The 19,388-nt window shown below is 42.2% G+C and overlaps 1 protein-coding gene and 1 non-coding gene across 6 annotated transcripts in view; one reads left to right on the top strand and one right to left on the bottom strand.

Moving 5' to 3' along the window:
* The window catches only part of ADAM23 (ADAM metallopeptidase domain 23), a 189,894-nt gene extending 184,179 nt beyond the window's left edge, over window positions 1–5,715 (bottom strand). Inside the window, exons 1-2 of one of the 5 annotated variants that reach the window (XM_045480942.1) lie at window positions 5,145–5,715; window positions 3,767–3,984 (exon numbers count right to left, since the gene is read on the bottom strand). In XM_045480942.1, the coding sequence (XP_045336898.1) occupies window positions 3,767–3,984; window positions 5,145–5,358 (432 nt within the window). In that variant the 5' untranslated portion in view covers window positions 5,359–5,715. The remainder of the gene's footprint in view (window positions 1–3,766; window positions 3,985–5,144) is intronic. The other 4 variants (XM_045480941.1, XM_045480945.1, XM_045480946.1 and 1 more) reach the window with 4 other exon arrangements.
* Window positions 5,716–18,972: 13,257 nt separating this feature from the next.
* On the top strand, window positions 18,973–19,045 carry TRNAE-CUC. Its single transcript has one exon. It is a non-coding gene; the product is annotated as a tRNA-Glu (tRNA).
* The last annotated feature ends 343 nt before the right edge of the window (window positions 19,046–19,388 follow it).

Raw genomic sequence — 19,388 nt, 5'->3', positions numbered from 1 at the left:
TCTCTCTCTCTCTCTCTCTCAGGAAGACAATGATTCTAAGCATCTAGAAACTCTCATCCATGGAGAAAGCAGAGTCTTCTCTCACCACTTACTGTGTTTTTCCTGATAGCTTCCCACAACTGGATCCCCACCCACCCACCCCCAACATCTTCTTTTGTCTTTAGCTGAAGATATTATCTAAGGTAGTGACTTGGGCAATTCTGAAGAGTTACTCAGTTTTCCTGGGTCTCCCCCATGCATATAGGAGGTACACATGTTATAAAACTTCTGTTTGTTTTCCTCCTGTTAAGCTGTCTTTTATTGCAGGGTGTGGCTCAGCCCAGAACTTAGAAGGGTAGAGGGAAATTTATTTTTCCTCTTCTACAGGCTCATTAACTTTCTTAGGAACAGATCTCACAGGATTATCTCAGAATGAATGAATGAATGAGTGAATGAATGAATACAAATTGTTTCTCCCTCTTTTTAAATGTATGTCCATTTAATTAATATATTGCATTAGTGGTTCATAAAATGCTTGCGTTTAGTAATCATCCATTTTTGCTTGTAAATGTCTTGGGGCACCTGGGTGGCTCAGTCAGTTAAGTGACCAACTGTAGCTCCGGTCATGATCTTGCAGTTTGCGAGTTCAAGCCCCACATCAGGCTCTCTGCTATCAGCACAGAGCCGGCTTCAGATCCTCTGCACCCCCACTCTCTCTGCCCCTCCCCGACTTGCGCACGCTAGCTCTCTCTCTCTCTCTCTCTCTCAAAAATAAACATTAAAAAATTAAAAAAAAGGTAAGTCTTGGTAACAAAGCAAAACTAAATGTTTCCATTTCAGACCCTGAAACTTCTACAAGGTGGTAAAAACTGACTTCCTAGTAAGGAAAAATTTACACTAATTCATCAGAAAATAAAACTGTCTATAAAGAAACTTGAATTGGGGTAAGCACCAAAACTCAAGGAATATAACCATTTCAATCCAAGGTGACCACATTCCCCATCTGCTCTTGACCATCTCGGTTTATGTCTATTATCCTAGCCTGATGATTACGCGTGCCCACTGTCACTCTCAAAAATGGCAGTTTGGACAATAAGTTATTCATCACCTTATCTGGAGACAAAAAGGTTCCTAAACAATCTCTGACAAAGAGAACTTCAAGGTTTTCAGAAACACTACTATTACAGAGGTGCTTTGCATCATCTGTTTTTAAACTCGTGAATTGTGAAAGAGTTAATAACATTTTCACTTGCACAGTTGTAAAGTAATAAGGACTGATCAACACTCCATGTTTGTGAAATAAATGTAAAACTCTGCCTTGCAACCCCTCTCTGGGAACTTCCCTATCCACCTGTACCCCCGGTCTGAGGATCCACGAGAATGGCACAGTGATTCAGCATTTCTAAGGCATTCATTAAAATGTGCTTGAGTGCAATGAAATCAGGAAAGGAAAAAAAGATACATAATACACATACTAAAATCAAAACTTCTTGTATAAAAGCAAGGATGATGAAACTCTATCGAATCTCTCTTTACTGAAACGTTTGTAAAGCAGCTGAACTGACAAGTGTCTCCCATGACTATTACTGGCAAGTCAGTTATCTTAAGACACAGCAGGAAACATATGGGACACTTTTTGTCACCTCGTTCCAGAAATGCTTAAAAACAGAAATAAAAGGGAAATCACAGAACACAAAGGGAAATTTCACGACACAAGACGCTGTTTATACCTGTGGCGGCGGGGGGCACTTTTTAGAATCTTGCTTATCTCATGTTAGTGTCTCCCGGGGGTCAGACAGTGCCTTGTCCATCTGTGCACCCTTATCTCTTATCTCTGAATCTTTAGCACACTCCTTTGCACAGGAAAAATGTGCAACCAGTGTGTGTTGAATTGAACTAATAAGAAAAGGAGAAAAACGCTTCCAAATATAATTTCTGTGTAAGCATTTTTTTCTAAGATAAAAAGAACCCCCACCACCTCGCCCCAACAGCAAGTATGTGTTCCGTGGTAAGAAATCTACGTGAGTGGCAGGACAAGGTTTAACAAACCATATTATCATAAAAAGTAAGATATAGAGGAGTCAAACCATGGCCTACCCAAAAAGCAACCACATAACATTAGACCAGAAGATAGGCGTCAGTCATAGCCTTTAAAACTTGAGTTATAAAAATATTCCTCTGAAATATTTTTAAGTCTCAGCTCAGGAGGAATTGAGCATTCTTTGAAATACACTTTAAGGCAACTTCTGTGTGTGTGTGTGTGTGTGTATGTGTGTGTGTGTGTGTGTTATTCCTCCAACACCCTATGCAAAGGCACTGGAGTTCAAGAGCCTACCACCCAACCACAGAAGGTTTCATTAATTAGGACAGCCAGAAAATGGGTCTCAATGCACTTCTCAAAAGGGCCTTGGATTCGCCTTCCTTAAAGTCACCATCCACTCATCCCATCAACAAGACAAATGGGCAGACAGGATCCAGGAGTCAACCCATTAAGTTACATAGGAGCAGATGTCATAGGGCTGTGAGAACAGAGTCCTGGAGTTCATCTCAGCCAAGGTGGGTAACAGCCACATCACAATACTGTGAAACAAAATTAGCTGCTCCAATAATATTCTGTATTGAATAGGAAGCATTCTCTCAGAAACCTGACTTGTAAAAAATAATAAAAATGAAATGTTCAGGCCTCTTGAAGTTTATATTAGCCATTTTACAATCTTTGGAAAATCACCCAAAAGCCTTAAATTTCCAACTCCTCATTTGTAAAATGGGAATAAATACCATTACCACTTACCTATGTTTTAGAAAACAAATCAAAACAATGATATGAACCACAGATACTTTTCTTGAACACTAGATGTTAGACAGTTACTGCTTTTCTCAATTGAACAGGTATAGTCCAAAGTAAAATATCTGACATACAAACTCTATTCTCTGCTCCTGATAAAGAACAGAGGCACTGATGACCAACCCGTTGTATAAATCTGCTTGGCACCCAAAATATTACTAACTCAAATAAAGAACAGTAAGCAAGAAAAAAAGATCCTTCAAACTCTTTGGACATTAAGCCCCTCATGTTCTGTTGAGTGCCTTTTTAAAAATCAGTGTCACTTTCTGAACCAACTGGAAAGTAAAGCAACGACTCACAACGAATGCAGAGGAAGTCTTGAAGGACTATGATGGCCAAAACTGGTCTCTGTATTACATAAACAGTTTGTATCTATTCGCTATAATCTTTTTAAATGCCAAATTGTTTACCTGCTGAAAATGTCAGAAAAAAAGTATTTTTTACTATGATCAATTAAAGAAATTTAAAATCAAAGTTAAACACTCAGTTTCTACGTGAAAGTGATAGGGACTCTGCAGACAAATAGCCTCGTAGAGCAATCTTCTGTGTGCAGACTGAAAGCAGTTTTCATCATGGGGTGTAGAACACTGCACCCTTATAAAAAGCCTCACAGAAATAAGTCAGGACCATAAACATACTCACTTAACTACCCTTCAGTGTCCAATGCAACTTAAAGACACATGAACCCCATTTCAGCTATTGGATCTAAAAAGCCATAAGAAATTCAAATTCCACATTAGTGTCAGAGAGAAAAAAACAAACAGCAATCCTATCCCAGTAGATCCCAGGTTTACTTCCTCCAGTCTCTCCTCTATCATAATATTGATTGATTTCCTAATAAAATGTTGCAGTAAAATTTGTGAAATCGGATTCTGGCAGCAAATCAAATCAAAAGACAACTCTCCGTGGCAGCTACTTTTACATACCCAGACCCATGCCTACCTTGTTATGTTTTTGCTGGTGTCTCGTCTTTGTGTCAAGAACATGATAAGGGCTTTCCGAGTCTTGGTTGATGTAATATATGAGTCTTGAAGGCAGTGTGATTTCTTTCTGCATTGCATTCCTGTAACTGGTATCATTGCTGCTATTCTGTTGCGATGTGTTGTCTTCATCTGCCAGGACTTCCAAATTTTTTTCTGCAGTTTCATTCCAATGCGGAGCTGGGGTGGGGGGGGGGGGTGCACAAAGATACACAAATACACACATATGCCCAATAAATACATACGTACTACAATGTTTTCCCATCAATTGCAAAAACAAAGTTTTCTATTTATAAGCAGTTAAGAAGTAGAGACACAGCAAAGCAAGTTATCCCAACAATGAAATGGCCTGGATAGGTTAACGGCCAGTGAGGCATATACGACGATGTACTATTTATTGTCTTAGTGTTTTTCATATTTCTAACCAGTCTCAAATCTACACTTCTAAGTATGGGGAGTCGGGTGGGGGGTGGAATGGACTTGAAGGAAGACGTTTAATGAACATGCTCAGAGGTTTTGACCCTCTTCTCCATCCCTTGAGTCTACAGAAAGCTCAATGGGACTCTGACTAGGAGTATCCCATCGGAGAGCTAAGAATGCTCCTAAGATAACTGGAGTGCTGAATTCACGGGCACGGGTTGTTAATTGATTCATTAAACAAAACAGACAATTCCTTTTTCTTTAAACTTTGAGACGAGCAAAAATTCTCTGCCATAGAGGGAAGCAGATGCTGGCAGCGTTCCAATTCCTTTTATTTTCCTGCCAAGGCCAGCTTTCTGCTTCCACTGATTTCCAATCATCGACGTATTGAATATCATATTATGTTAATTGTTCATTATAATGACAAGCATTTTGAGAATTACAAACTAAAGGTCTCTCTCTCCGAAGTTTCCCTCCCCCATCTTAAGTCCAACAGCAGTGAATAAACCCAGCAGGCGATGTGAGGAAACAACACATTACCACTATTATTATTACAGCCTCCCGCATTCACATTCAGGCTCTCCACCCAAGAAGCAACTTGCTCCCTCACTGCATTTACCGTCCACCGGTTTCCCCTCCGCCAAGTTACACAGATCGCTGAGGGACCCCGCATCCACTAAATACCTTCCAGTGGAACCGACAGTAATTGGAATGGGTTTTTAGTGAATGCAACAGAAACGGACTTCAAAAAGTGAACTGGAATGAACAGGGGTTTGGGAAAGAGGTGGAGAGGCAGGCAGGGTGGCTGGGAAAGGCCGGGCCCGGGACGTGTCCGGAGCGCACGGACCCGCGTGCCCTTCGCTTTCCTCTGCAGGGCCCCGCAGGCAAGGCAATGCAAAGGGCACCGGGGCCATACCCACCGCTGGGTGCAGCAGCCCCCCAGGCACGGGGCCGGGACGAGGTGGCGAGTGGAGGCAGCAGGAGAAGGACGAGGAGCAGGCGGCAGGGCGGCGCGCGGGCCAGGGCGCGGGCAGGCGCCGGGCCGGCGGGGCCGCCGCGGGGGCCCCCGGAGGCTCGGGGAAGGCTGTAGCCCGCCAGGGGCGGCCGCCGGGAGCTGCTGCCGGGCGGCTTCATGGCTCATAGCTCCCGGGCGCCGCTCGGTGTGGCCAGCGAGAGCGCCGGGCTGGGCTGCGGGGAGGCTGCGGGCGGAGCCGGTCACGCCGGCTCAGCGCGCATGGTGCCGCCGCGGGCAGGGGGCTGGGGCTCGGGGCTCGGGACTAGGGGCTGGGCGGCGCCCCCTCCCCTGCTCGCCTCTCAGCCCCTCCCGGGCGGCCGCTGAAGAGTCCGGGGGTCCTAGTCGCTCCGCCAACTTGGAGCCTCCCCAGATGCTCCTCCCTCCCTGCGGCGGGCGCGGCCGCTCCAGCAACTGCGGGGGCTGCTGCTGGGGCTGAGGATGCTGAGACGGCGCGTGAGAGCGAGCGGCGCGGGGGCGCGCGGCGCGGGCGTGCGCCCCGCCCTCGAGAGCGCGCCCGAGCGCGCCTTCGGGTCCTGATGCTGATGCTGATGCCGATACGGATGCCGTTGCTATTGCCTGGCACAGGACGCACTGCGCATGCTTTATCGTGGAGGAAAAGGGAGAGAGGAAAAAAAGCAGCAGAGTGATGCAGCATCCCAGGCAGCATCAGAGGTGACGGTGGCATCTTCAGAGGTGGGGGCGGGAGAGGGGGGTGGCTGGCAATAAGAGATTAGCCAGAGGGGAAGAAAGAAGCGTACCGCGGTTTCCAGGCCAGAGACAAAGATGATTTGGGAGAAACAATCAACCAGAGAAATCTACCTGCCTCTCCCACCACCCCAGATCTTAAATACTCCCCCCTCCTATTCCAACCCCCTCCTCCGGGAGACCCTAAGGCCAAGCATTTCCTTCCTAATCCTTTATTTATTTCCTTCCTGCAAATTAATATAAAGGATTGCGGCCGGAGAGGTAAAAATAGCGCTGCTCCTCATTCAGCTGGCTCTTAGCCGGTGAAAAGAGGACTGCGAAGCACGTTTGCTCGTTGCAGGCTGGTGAGGGCTGGTGGGCGCGCTGAGCCAGGAGGCCTCGCAACGAGCCAGACTCCTGCGCAGGAATCCCCAGAGCTGGGGCGCTCCCCCTCCGCCCCACCCCCACTCCCGGGCCTCTGTCCCCTGTGCCTATGCGTAGGGGCTTTTCCGAAAGCTGAAGAACCCGGAAAGGTGTTTGCTCAAAAGTTCAGAAAGCGTGACTGGGTGTATCTGGGAAGACTTAGAAACCAAGTGTGTGGCAGCTATTTTGGGAAATCCATCGTTCGTCAGCCATATGGGTGGACTTGCTCTGGGGAGGACACACCACAGATTTTGAGATCCAGCCCTGACTTCTTCAGAGTAAGGGGGCGATTTTTCTCTTGCTGCTGTAAAAAAATGTAAATCCAGAGTCCCTGAGTTAGGTAGGTTAGCAGCCACTAAATCCTATGGTTTGTTTCCATTTAGGGCCTGTGACATATTTCTGCCCCCAAAGCCCCACAATGCAAGCTTTCCTTTATTCATCCATCCAATGGCAGTGAGTGATAACAATGTTCTCTTACTCCATTATTAGTTAAAATGGAGATTATAACATCCACTGCGGGGGATCCAGAGTTCCAAAACTAAAAGAAAAAAATACGAGTAGAAAGCACCATAGTGATGATAGGGTTTAGTGTTGTTGGCCATATTCTCCACCCTAAAGAGGTTCAGAAAAAGGCTTCCCCAAATGTGCCACTTTGGCATGTGGATTATTTAGAGCTGAAGGCAATGGAAACCCCGTGGGCTCAAGAGAAAATTTTGCCCCTCCCTTAACTGGATCTTTCTCAGAATAAGAGTTACTACCAAGGATAACATTTATCTGAGTGACCCCCATACAGCAATGCAAACATCTAATTACCAAACATGTGCTTATTCTTATTGCCAGGTGCACTGACCTTCTCTCCTTTGGAACCCCCAGCGCCTATCCCATTCCTCAGCCCAGGATAGTGTATATATCTCAGCTCACCTTTCTGTTTTGAGAACTCTCATGTATGTAGAGTTCTCATATGTATGAAATTAAATTTTATTTTTCTCCTTTAATCTGTCTTGTGTCAGTTTAACTCTTAGACCGGCCAGAAGAACCTTCGAAATATACAGGAGAATTTTTCCACCCCAACAACCCCCATTTAACAAAGAAGGAAGAGGTAGGGAGTGGGGAAAGAGATGGAAGGAGGGAGGAAGGCAGACAGATAAAACAGAGACCAGAGATCACAGAGCTGTTACGGGGTTAAACACTAATATTAGCTCATCCTCTCTATATCATAACTAAGATACTAACTTATTATCACACATGTATTAATGTAAACTTGTAACTGTTGCTGGTTTCCCCCAAATGAGGGCAGCAGTAATGATCCCTTTGGCTCAGTATTGTCCCTAGAACCTAGTATGGTGTTTGTGGCACCAAGAAGGCACTCAGAAAATATGTCATCAATGAATAAACAAAAATGTGTGGTGCACTATAGCAGGAGTCACACTGGAGCAAGCTGATGAACACTTCTCCCTCCCTGTAGTTCCTACTTGTAGGTCAGTGTTCTTGAGGGTGTCCCAAGACAGGCATATCCTGGCTAAGTTTTCCCAACTTATATTTGATATAATGCTATTATCTTGAAAAAGGGCTTGGGAGGAAGGAGGTGTACAAGGAATGAGAAAAAAGAAGGAAATGAAAGACGCAAAGATGCAGTTATTTGAAAGGACTCTCCTGCAATTAGTGACAATGTCTCAAAGCCTGTTCCACCCTCTTGCACTGCTGGTGGGAATGCAAACCGGTGCAGCCACTCTGGAAAACAGTGTGGAGTTTCCTCAAAAAATTAAAAATAGATCTACCCTATGACCCAGCAATGGCACTGCTAGGAATTGACCCAAGGGATACAGGAGTGCTGATGCATAGGAGCACTTGTACCCCAATGTTTATAGCAGCACTTTCAACAATAGCCAAATGATGGAAAGAGCCTAAATGTCCATCAGCTGATGAATGGATAAAGAAGATGTGGTTTATATATCCACAATCCAGTATCTCCAGTAGTTCCAGTATCCAATGGAATACTACTTGGCAATGAGAAAGAATGAAATCTGGCCATTTGTAGCAACAGGGATGGAACTGGAGAGTGTTATGCTAAGTGAAATAAGTCATACAGAGAAAGACAGATACCATATGTTTTCACTCCTATGTGGATCCTGAGAAACTTGACAGAAGACCATGGGGGAGGGGAAGGAAAAAAAAAAGTTAGAAAGGGAGGAAGCCCAACCATAAGAGACTCTTAAAAACTGAGAATAAACTGAGGGTCGATGGAGGGTGGGAGGGTGGGGAGGGTGGGTGATGGGAATTGAGGAGGGCACCTGTTGGTGTGAGCACTGGGTGTTGTATGGAAACCAATTTGACATTAAATTTCATATTAAAAAATAATAATAAAGGGCAAAAAAAAGTCTATTCCAGTAAATAAAGCTATCTGTCAACCTGGACCAAGTGAACATCCACCAGTTTAAGCCACCATTCCATGCACTCAAGGAACAGAATGAGGACTCATTTCAGTTTCTAATAAGGAGCAGGAGTGTTTATAGGAAGTTGTCTTTTACACTATAATCAAAAGACTGCAGGGGCGCCTGGGTGGCGCAGTCGGTTAAGCGTCCGACTTCAGCCAGGTCACGATCTCCCGGTCCGGGAGTTCGAGCCCCGCGTCAGGCTCTGGGCTGATGGCTCGGAGCCTGGAGCCTGTTTCCGATTCTGTGTCTCCCTCTCTCTCTGCCCCTCCCCCGTTCATGCTCTGTCTCTCTCTGTCCCAAAAATAAAATAAAACGTTGAAAAAAAAAAAAAAGACTGCATTTATTTGCAGAACTTTAATGTTTACAGGCATGGCTGGAGGCAAATGAGATAGTGAGTTACAGAAGGAGTAAATCACTCAGAAAAACTTACCAGAAGTTTGTTCCTTAAACCATATATTTTAGTGAAGGTTAAAAACTGAATCAAAAAAAAATTTTTTTTGAGGGGAGGGGGGAGAGAGCGCCCGTGTGCACACACATGCGTATGAGTTGGGGGAGGGGCAAAGGGAGAGGTAGAAAGAATCTTAAGCAGGCTCTGTACCCAGCACAGAGCCCAATGCAGGGCTGGATCTCACAACTGTGAGATCATGACCTGAGCTGAAATCAAGAGTTGGACGCCTAAGCAACTGAGCCACCCAGGTACCCTCCCCACCCAGAATTAAATATTCTTTAAGTGGATAATTTGTTAGTTTGGAAATATTCTTATCAGATAGTTTAGAATATTTATGGTTATGCAGTTTAGTTCCAAATATTATCTGTGCTCTCGTGATATTTAATACTTCGTTAATCACCACCTGGTGCTTTGCTCTATATTCATGTTTGTGCTGTCACCTTTCCCCTCTCGAAAAAATACTGAACTAGGCTGCATCCTGGTCATCTCCGATGCCCAGAGCCTACAATAGTACCTGGAATGGAGTCAGCACTCAATAAATGTGTGCTGAGTAGACAGCCAATCACAGGCAGAAGAGGGAAGCATTCAGCAAGCTGGATTAGAATGTAGAAAGGGATGTATGAGAAGTCTGAGTGCTGTGATAGCTCTGGTTAGATATGTGTGCTGCATTCCAAGGACATCAGGGACCATTGGAGTGGCCTGGTCAAAGTGACAGGCATGGAAATCTGCTGCAGTCGTAGGTGAAGGCAGGAGACCAGAAGATCCTTGGGAAGGAAATTAACCGAGTGATATGGACACCAAGTGAACGCAAATAAGGGGATGTGCGACCCGTGTCCAGAAAGAGCAGCCATACTGCTCACGTAAGTGGTTCAGTTGGTCTGGTTCTGGAAGACACTGGAAGTCCTCTCTTTACAGGGGGCAGAACTGGACCCACTTTATAACCAGCGAGAAAACTGGGCCTGGACAAGACCACGTAAAAGTAAGGGTAGAAATATTAGATTTGGAAGGCCTCTCCCTCTAGCGCACTGAGACTCTGGGGGAGAAGGGAGATAAAGGCATCACAGGAAAGGGGCCTTGGTGGGTGAAAGCTGGCAAAAAAGGAGGGTGATGTAACAGAGCAGATGCGCAAGTATAATTAGAATGGAAGAACGATTTGGCCAAAAAGCCAAGGTCAAAGAAGGCATGCAGCAAACCAGTGGATGGCAATGATGTCGGCGAGCGGTCTGCAGAGTGACAGCAACAGCACAAACAAGGGCCAAGGGTGGCTGGGCTCAGTGTCAAGAGAGCTGGCTGGGGGCAGATCCGGTACAGATTCCGCTCAGGGAGGTTTCTCCCCCTCTTTTTAGAATGTCTGTGAAGACTGAGTTTGTGAGTGGCAATTAATATCACCAAAGAAAGAAGACAGTGTGCTTCTTGGGGAAAGTGGAAAAAAAAAGGAGTGAGATCTATTATTGGTGCTTTGCACGTGGTTCAAGGGTCAGCAAACAGTTTCTATAAAGGGCCAGATAGTAAATAGTTTAGGCCTTGTGTGCCATATGGTCTCTGACGCATATTCCTTTTTTTTTTTTTTTTTACAACCCTTTTAAAAATGTAAAAAGCATGCAGCCTACAGGCCTAGTTTGTCAACTTACCATTTTTAACTATATGTGTGTATATATATCTATCTTAAGGTTAACATTTTTCATCAACTGCACTATCTCCTATGCTTGTGAGCAGAAAAGCATATGCAATGCTCTACATGACTCTAACTCCAAACAAAGCCACTTCTCACTGAAATTTAACTATCCATTTAATTAACAATATAGTTGCTTAATTCTTTTTTTCAACTTTTTTTCTAATGTTTATTTCAGAGAGAGAGAGACAGACAGAACGTGAGCAGGGAGGGGGCAGAGAGAGAAAGAGGGAGACACAGAATCTGAAGTGGGCTCCAGGCTCTGAGCTGTCAGCACAGCCCCGACGTGGGGCTAAAACCCATGAACCGCGAGATCATGACCCGAGCCGAAGTCAGACGCTTAACCGACTGAGCCACCCAGGCGCCCCGTGTAGTTGCTTCATTCTTAATTCACATGCATCACTTGAAGGGATTCTTAAGGAAAGCAGCATTGTTCTGTTTTAGAGATAATTCCCAAACTTAGACAATGGAGGGGAATGTCAGAAACCATTTCCCAAAAAAGCACAGATACTGAAAGATCCCAGACTTTTCTTTTGTTTTGCCAAGGTGTATTTTCTGCTGAGCAGACAGATGCTGAATAAATGCTACAGCCATGACAGCTGAGGGGATGGAGTAACGCTCAGTGGCAGCCCTTCCTGGAGCTTGTTGCCATCAGTGATCTGCCTGCATTCCCCAAAACTCAGTCCTAAGAGGCTGTGAGGCAACAAGTATGTTCTCCTGACACAGGGCCACACCCAACATCTCAGGCAACCTTCAAGTTCATGAAAAATCAGTCTACAAGTCTATGTTAAATACACCTGTGCTCGTTCTGAAGAATAGATCACAGTGGAACAATTCCAGAAGTCAAGATGTGACTTATTCCAACAGTGTTCCAACAGTATTATTTTTCTGGGAAAAGAAATTTACTATCAAAACTGCAATGGCCACAGACATTTCTAGGGGAATAGTTGAACACACAAAAATGTATCAAACTGCCGAAGTGTGAAAATATCTAAAGAAAGGTGACCCCTCTTAAAACCTAAAACTAAGGGGGTGCCTGGGTGGCTCAGTCGACTGAGCATCCAACTCTTGATTTCGGCTCAGGTCATGATCCCAGGATCGTGAGATCAGACCCCCAAATTGGGCTCTGTGCTGAGCGGGGGGCCTGCTTAAGATTCTCTCTCTCCCTCTGCCCCTCCCTCGCTGGTGCATGCTCTCTCACTCTCTCTTCCTCTCTCCAATAAAATTTTTAAAATAAGAAAAAACTATAATTAAGTTTATAACAATACAACAATTGTTATATTAACAATATTATGTTATAGGAAGGATAATTAAGACTTCCTGACAGAATAAGATACATTTGAAACACAGTTTAATTTTTTTCCCCATGGCACACACATTAGGCTAGTTTACCCACAGTTTAAAGCATTTACAAGCTGTAGCACAAAGGGATAAAGCAGCATGTCGTAGTGATTGGTGGTGATGATATATGCTATGCAACGCTTAGAGGAATTGTGGTTAATAAGAATAATCTGAGTCAACACATAATCATTAAGCCTTCACCAGGTCCCAGAGCAACACTAGGAATTTCTGCAGAAGGAAATTGCCACATAGGATTGGGTGGGAGGTGGGGGGACCTCAACTAGTTTTAGAGACAGCAATTGAATTTTATCGGAAAAGATTAGAACTCCAGCAACAGAATTAATATACCTATGATAATCCCTAACATTTGCATAATAACAATAGCTAAGCCCTTTAATAATGTCTGCTTTAATAATTACCGTGCATTTACACATCACAAAGTAGTTTTATCTGTTTTATTTTATTTGATCCTCAATTCTGTGACATGGAGAGAGCAAATACTACCATGTTTTTAGAAGCTCTATCTTATGATGTGAGGACACTAAGGCTCACTGATTTTGCAATGATTCTCTACCCTGGCTGCACATCCAATTACCTAGAGAGCTTTAACAACTTATCAATGCCTGACAATTTAGAATCTTCGAGAGTGGGATCCAACATCAGTGTTTTTAATATCCTCCCAGATTAATTGAATGTGCAGCTAGGGTTAAATGCAATGGGCCAATGGATTTCCCAAGATCATACAGCTGCTTGATATCATAACTGGAATTGGAACCCTGAATTCAAGTCCTGTTCTGTTCCTGAGGTCTTTTTCCCCATGCCTGCTCTTTTCACAAGTTAACCTTGAACCAGGAATGATACAAAAAAAAAAAACAAAAAAAAACAAAACACAGTTTAGTATAATTGCCACAGGACTTAAGAAAATATAGAATTAGAAAACATTTGAGTCAGAAATTACCTTTGAGATCATCTAGGAATTCAAAGTCATTATTGTACAATCGTGGAAGCAAAGGAGCAGAGTTTAAGCTTGTTGTTCAAGGTCACATCAATCTGTGGCAGAGCTGGGACTGGATTCAGGTTTTCTTTTTCCAGGCTTTCCAGTACTTCCTATCATGCTTTCTACATGGTTTGTTTAAAAAAAAAATTGACTTGCAAAAATCCTGGTCAGTCTACAGTGTAATCCATTTCCGATCTCCCATATGGCATTGCTTTGTAAACACAAAGAAAGTTGTGGCTCTGAAGTCTCGGTCCCAATAGGACCAGTCCCTCTACACCCAGTCCCATAGTCTGGCTGCATAAAGGAGCCGCGCATCGCAGCACTGGAAGTTGTCCAACATGAACGAAAAGTACTGTGGGGGAGGCCCCATGCAACCTCGGAGGGAATCCGTCCAAATACAATAGCTATTGTTCTCCTACCTCTCTAGTCTTTTGTGTCTCAGATATTTCCAAGGGATAATTTTCTCATCTAGTGAATTTTCTTGTACTACCTTCAGTATATCTTCAGAATTCGACAACTGTAGCTTCTTAAATCCTGTTTTAGATAGTCCCCAATTCGGTGAGAAACAGAAGAGAACACAAGAAATAATAAAAACAAAACAATAACAAGGAGAAGGAGGAGGGAGAAGAGGAATTGTTTATACGGCACCTACTGTGTGCCAGATACTGAGTTAAGCCCTTTATCTAGACACCTCATTTAATTTCAGGCAATTCTAAGAAGGAACTACTTTTTTTTTTAACATTTTTTAAAGTTTATTTATTTATTTTGAGAGAAACAGGGGTGGGACATAGAGCGAGAGGCAGAGAGAGAGAGAATCCCAAATGGGTTCCACGACGTCGGTGCAGAGCCCGATGAGGGCTCAAACCATGAGACCATGACTCCAGCCAAAATCAAGAGTCAGTCACTTGACTGACTGACCCACCCAGGTGCCCAAGGAGCTACTATTATTGCCCCCAGTTTGACTGAGGAGGGAACTGCGACTTCGAGAAGTGAAGAAATGTCCACGGTCATGTGACCACTAAGAAGCAGAGTTGGGTCAGGAGCCATGTTTGCCTGACTCTAAGGAAGCAAAATCTACTTGACCACCGCCCCAAAACAAAATACCTGAAACTGTCTCTTGAAAGGATCTATAATATTTTTAAATCATGGCACTTGGCTATAAATACAATTTAAAATTGTATTTTGTCTGTTTAAAACCACCGACATATTGATCCATACACAGAACTGTTCAGAATTATGTTCCTAACTCCTTACTAGAGAATTCTGAATGCAGCCATTCTATACAATTATTTGTATAATTCCAAAACAAAACCAATTATGGTGCAGATATTTGTTTCTTACATTGAAGTACCACTCCATAAGAGAGGGCCAAGAACCTCACTTACTAGAGAATTTAATTTTTTCTGTATTTTAAATTAACCACACCATCACCCATTAGATTTAGTTTAATCTGATCAACACTATAATTAGCAACATTTATTAATCTACCCTTTTAAGTATTAATATTATATTTTGCCAACATATTAACGTGTTGAGATTTCTAAAGACATAACTATGAAAGCTTAAAGCTTGATCAGTAGTCATTATATATTTTTATTCTGTTCTTCTAAGGCAAAAAGAACAGCTAACATTTATAGAGCTCCTTAGATCATATAATATGCTTTTGCTCACCTTTTGTCATTTCCTATACTGCAGCACATAAATTAAAGCTGAGCCAGCTAGATTATCTCTGTTAGCTTGTCATGGGATTAGACTATTCATATTGTGGATACAGACGTGGCTGAGGGACAGAGAACAAATGATCGACACAGAAAGTCACTTCTCCAGAAGGAAAAGAGAAACTTGAGGATTCTCCAGAGACAAGTTTTAAGACTTTTTACTTGCTATTCTGATAAATTATCTGAGGGGTATATTGCATGCTAAAATGCCCTATCCTGCAGAACACAGTAAGTTTTTCCATGTAATAAAATGTTTGGGTGAACTGAGATAAACTATAAACAAATTTTCTGAGGCTGTGTGACATGGCCAAAAAAACTAATAAAAGAATTTTATTATCAACAAGTAAGTTTTGAAATGAGTAACCTAAACTATTTATATATCTAAATAGCTATACATCCCACCTTCAAACATCACTGCACCCATGGTTTATTGTCCAAATTGCAGCTGGCAATAACACGCACACACACACACACACACCCTTTCAACTCCAACGTGGGAAACAGACTGTGGAATTGACTGCCTCCTGAATAAAACAACTTTATCTAAAAATGACAGCAAAACAATACTGATAATCAAACAGAAAATATGACACACCAAACTATGACATACAAGTCCTATAAAGAAATTAAACATGATCCAGGAAAAGGCATTTTAAATGACCAAGCTGCTGCCAGATGAAAACACCTAAAAAGATAGGAACCATACCATCTGGCAAGATAAATAATGAGAGAGGATATTTTCAAAGACTTTAAAATCATGAACAGTATATGGGGCGCCTGGGCGGCTCAGTCTCTTAAGCGACCAACTTCCCGCTCAGGTCATGATCTCACCATTTGTGAGTCAAGCCTTGCGTGGGGCTCTGTGCTGAGAGCCGGAGCCTGGAACCTGGAGCGTGCTTCAAGATTCTGTGTCTCCCTCTTTCTCTGCCTCTCTCCAGCTCATGCCCTGTTTCTCTCTCAGAAATAAATAAACTTTAAAAAATAATAATTTAAAATCATGACCAGGGTAGATAAGGTGAGCATAACCATCCAAATCCTAAAATATGTTCATGAAGGGGTAGCATCTGAAATTTGAGTGATAGATTTTGTGCAAGAAACAAGTAGCACCACACATTGTGTTAAATTAATTTGTAGTGGACCCTTCTTGGGGAACCTCCCCTACTCAGGTATCTCCCCACTTCTGAAAATGTTCTAAGAAATAGGTCCCCATGATTAGGTCTATAATCCATGGTCTTGCTCCCCGAGTTCCTCTCCAAATCCAGCCATAGTTTGTTCATTTAGAATCAGGTACGTGACCTAAGATGGACCACTCACACTGTTTGATCTTCCAGGCACATTTGACGGACTCACTATGGCCAATCAAGTCCTTACTTGAAATTTTCTTAAGACTTTTTTTAGAACAGTTTAAGGTTTGCAGCAAAGTTGAAGGCAAGGTACAGCAATTTCCCGTATACTCCCTGCCTCCTCCGTTATCACATCCCCTACCAGCGGTACATTCATTACAACTGATGAACCTGTACTGACACATTATCACCAAAAGCCCATAGTTTACATAACTATCACTCTTGGTTGTTGTACATTCTATGGATACGGACAAATGTATGACATACATCCGTCATTATGGTATCATACAGAGTATTTTTACTGCCCCAACTATCCTCTATGCTTTGCGTATTTACCCTTCTTCCCCCAGCTCTGGACAACTACTAAACTTTTTACGTCTCCATATTTTTGCCTTTTCCAGAATGACATATATTTGGAATTATGTAGCCTTTTCAGACTGGCTTCTTTCACTTAGTAGTAATTTTACAGTTCCTTCACATTTTTTCATAGTTTGATAGCTCATGTATTTTTAGGTTGTATAATATTCCATTGTCTGGAAACACCACTGTTGATTTAGTCATTTTCCTATTGAAGTACATCATGGTTGCTTTGAAGTTCTGGCAATTATGAATAAAGCTGCTATAAACATCTGTGTGCAGGCTTTTGTGTGAACATAAGTTTTCAATTCCTTTGAGTAAATACCAAGAAGAACGCTTGCTGATCATATGGTAAGAATATGATTAGTTTTATATGAAACCACTAAACTGTCTTCCAAAGTGAATGTTCCGTTTTGCATTCCCATCTCAATATATAAGAACTTCTGTTGTCCCACATCCTTGCCAGCATTTGGTGCTATCAGTGTTGTAGATTTTTGGCCATTCTAATAGATATATAATGGTATCATTGTTGTTTTAATTTGCATTTCCCTGATGACATATGGCATGGAGCATCTTTTCATACACTTATTTCTATCTGTGTATGTTCTTTGGCAAGATATTTGTTCATGTCATTGGCCCATTTTTAAATTCAGTTGTTTTTTCTATTGTTGAGCTTTTTTTAGTGTTTATTTATTTATTTTTGAGAGAGAGAGAGAAAGAGAGAGAGAGAGGAGGAGGGGCAGAAAGAGAGGGAGACAAAGAATCCCAAGCAAGCTCCATGCCATCAGCGCAGAGGCCAAAGCAGGGCTTACACTCATGAACCATGAGATCATGATCTGAGCCAAAACCAAGAGCTGGACACTTAGCCAATCGAACCACCAAGGTACCCCTTTTATTGTTGAGCTTTAAGAGTTCTTTGTATATTTGGTATAACAGTCCTTTCTCAAATGTGTCTTTTGCAAATATTTTCTCCCATCTATGGCTTGTCTTTTTATTCTCTTGACATTGTTTTTTGCAGAGCATAAATTTTTAATTTTAATGAAGTCCAGCTTATCAATTATTTCTTTCATGGATTGTACCTTTGTCAATATCCACAAAATAACCTGCTGAGGTTTTGATTGGGATTGCATCAAATCTATAGATCAAGTTGGAAAGAACTGACATCTTGACAATATTAAATCTTCTTATCCATAAACATGAAATATCTTTTATTTTGTTCATCAGAGTCTTGTAGTTTTCTTCATATAGATCTTGCATATTTTGCTAGATTTATACCTAAGTATTTTACTTTTGGGAATTCTAATATAAATGGTATTGTGTTTTTAATTTCAAATTCCACTTGTTATTGCTGGTATATAAGAAAGCAGTTAACTTTTGTATATTAACCTTGTGTCCTGCAACTTTGCTATAATTGCTAATCAGTTCCAGGACTTTTGTTGTTGTTGATGCTTTTGTATTTTCTACATAGATGATATCACCTGTGAAGAAACACGATTTTACTTCTTCCTTTCCTATCTGTATACCTTTTATTTCCTTTTCTTGTGTTATTGCATTAGCTAGAATCCAGTATGATGTTGAAAAGGAGTGGGGAGGAGCGCCTGGGTGGCTCAGTCGGTTAAGCGTCTGACTTCGGCTCAGGTCATGATCTCGTGGTTTGTGAGTTTGAGCCCCACGTCCGGCTCTGTGCTGACAGCTCAGAGCCTGGAGCCTGCTTTGGATTCTGTGTCTCCCCTTCTCTCTGCCCCTCCCCTGCTTGCGCTCTGTCTCTGTTTCTCAATAATAAATAAACATTAAAAAAAATTAAAAAGAAAAGGAGAGGGGAGATCCTTGCCTTATAAGAACTTTTCTTAAACTGAAACTAGAAAAAGAGAGTGGGTCCCTCTATGGGGTTATAAAGCTCAACAATATCGTTTCTCATTGTACAGAAGTTGAAAATAATGCCCATTGGCCATGAGAAGCACTAAGAGGATCCTAATAAGGACAACAAAAGAATTTCTTTTCCAAACTGAGGAACTTTTGACAGTGAAACGGGTGTTATTAATATTTAAGCCAAAAGAGGACATGTAAGCCAAAAATGTCTTAGAAAAACTCATATGTATGGCCCCCCTAGTCCTTATTAATAAATAGACAATAATGAAAGAAAAGAACAATGACCATTCTTACACATTTACTTTTGTATGCAGTATTTGAATATTGCAGAGACTGGTTTTGAAAAAAATAATCTTCACTTTAATTGTTGTACTAAAGTTAATTAAATGATTTTTTATTATTTCTGGTTACTGTAGGGAAACATTAAAAACAACAAAAATAGGGACACCTGAGTGGCTCAGTTGGTAGAGCATGTGACTCTCGATCTCGGGGTTATGAGTTCAAGCCTCATGTTAAGCACAGAGCTTACCTTAAAAAAAATAGCAAAAAGATAGTATAATTAACATGGAGCTGTGATGCCCAGAATGTCCCTCAAAAAAGGTTTGTTGCCCTAGCTGATGGGACTTGTATCAGCAGACACTCTCAGATGTCAGCCCCTTTAGGGATTGCTTCAATGTCAGAGAGTAATACCACTCCCAGGCATGCCTAAGATCACACCATTCCATGGGTGATCCACATTGAACTGGTTTAGGGAGGGATATAAAGGCCTGACCACTTAAAAAAAAAAAAAGAGGAAAGACTCAAATAAACAAAATCACTAATGAAAGAGGAGGAATAACAACCAACATCACAAAAATATGAG

The sequence above is a fragment of the Leopardus geoffroyi genome, chromosome C1 (genome assembly GCF_018350155.1).
Source record: "Leopardus geoffroyi isolate Oge1 chromosome C1, O.geoffroyi_Oge1_pat1.0, whole genome shotgun sequence".
Taxonomy (NCBI): domain Eukaryota; kingdom Metazoa; phylum Chordata; class Mammalia; order Carnivora; family Felidae; genus Leopardus; species Leopardus geoffroyi.
This window is presented reverse-complemented; position numbering and strand designations above follow the sequence as displayed.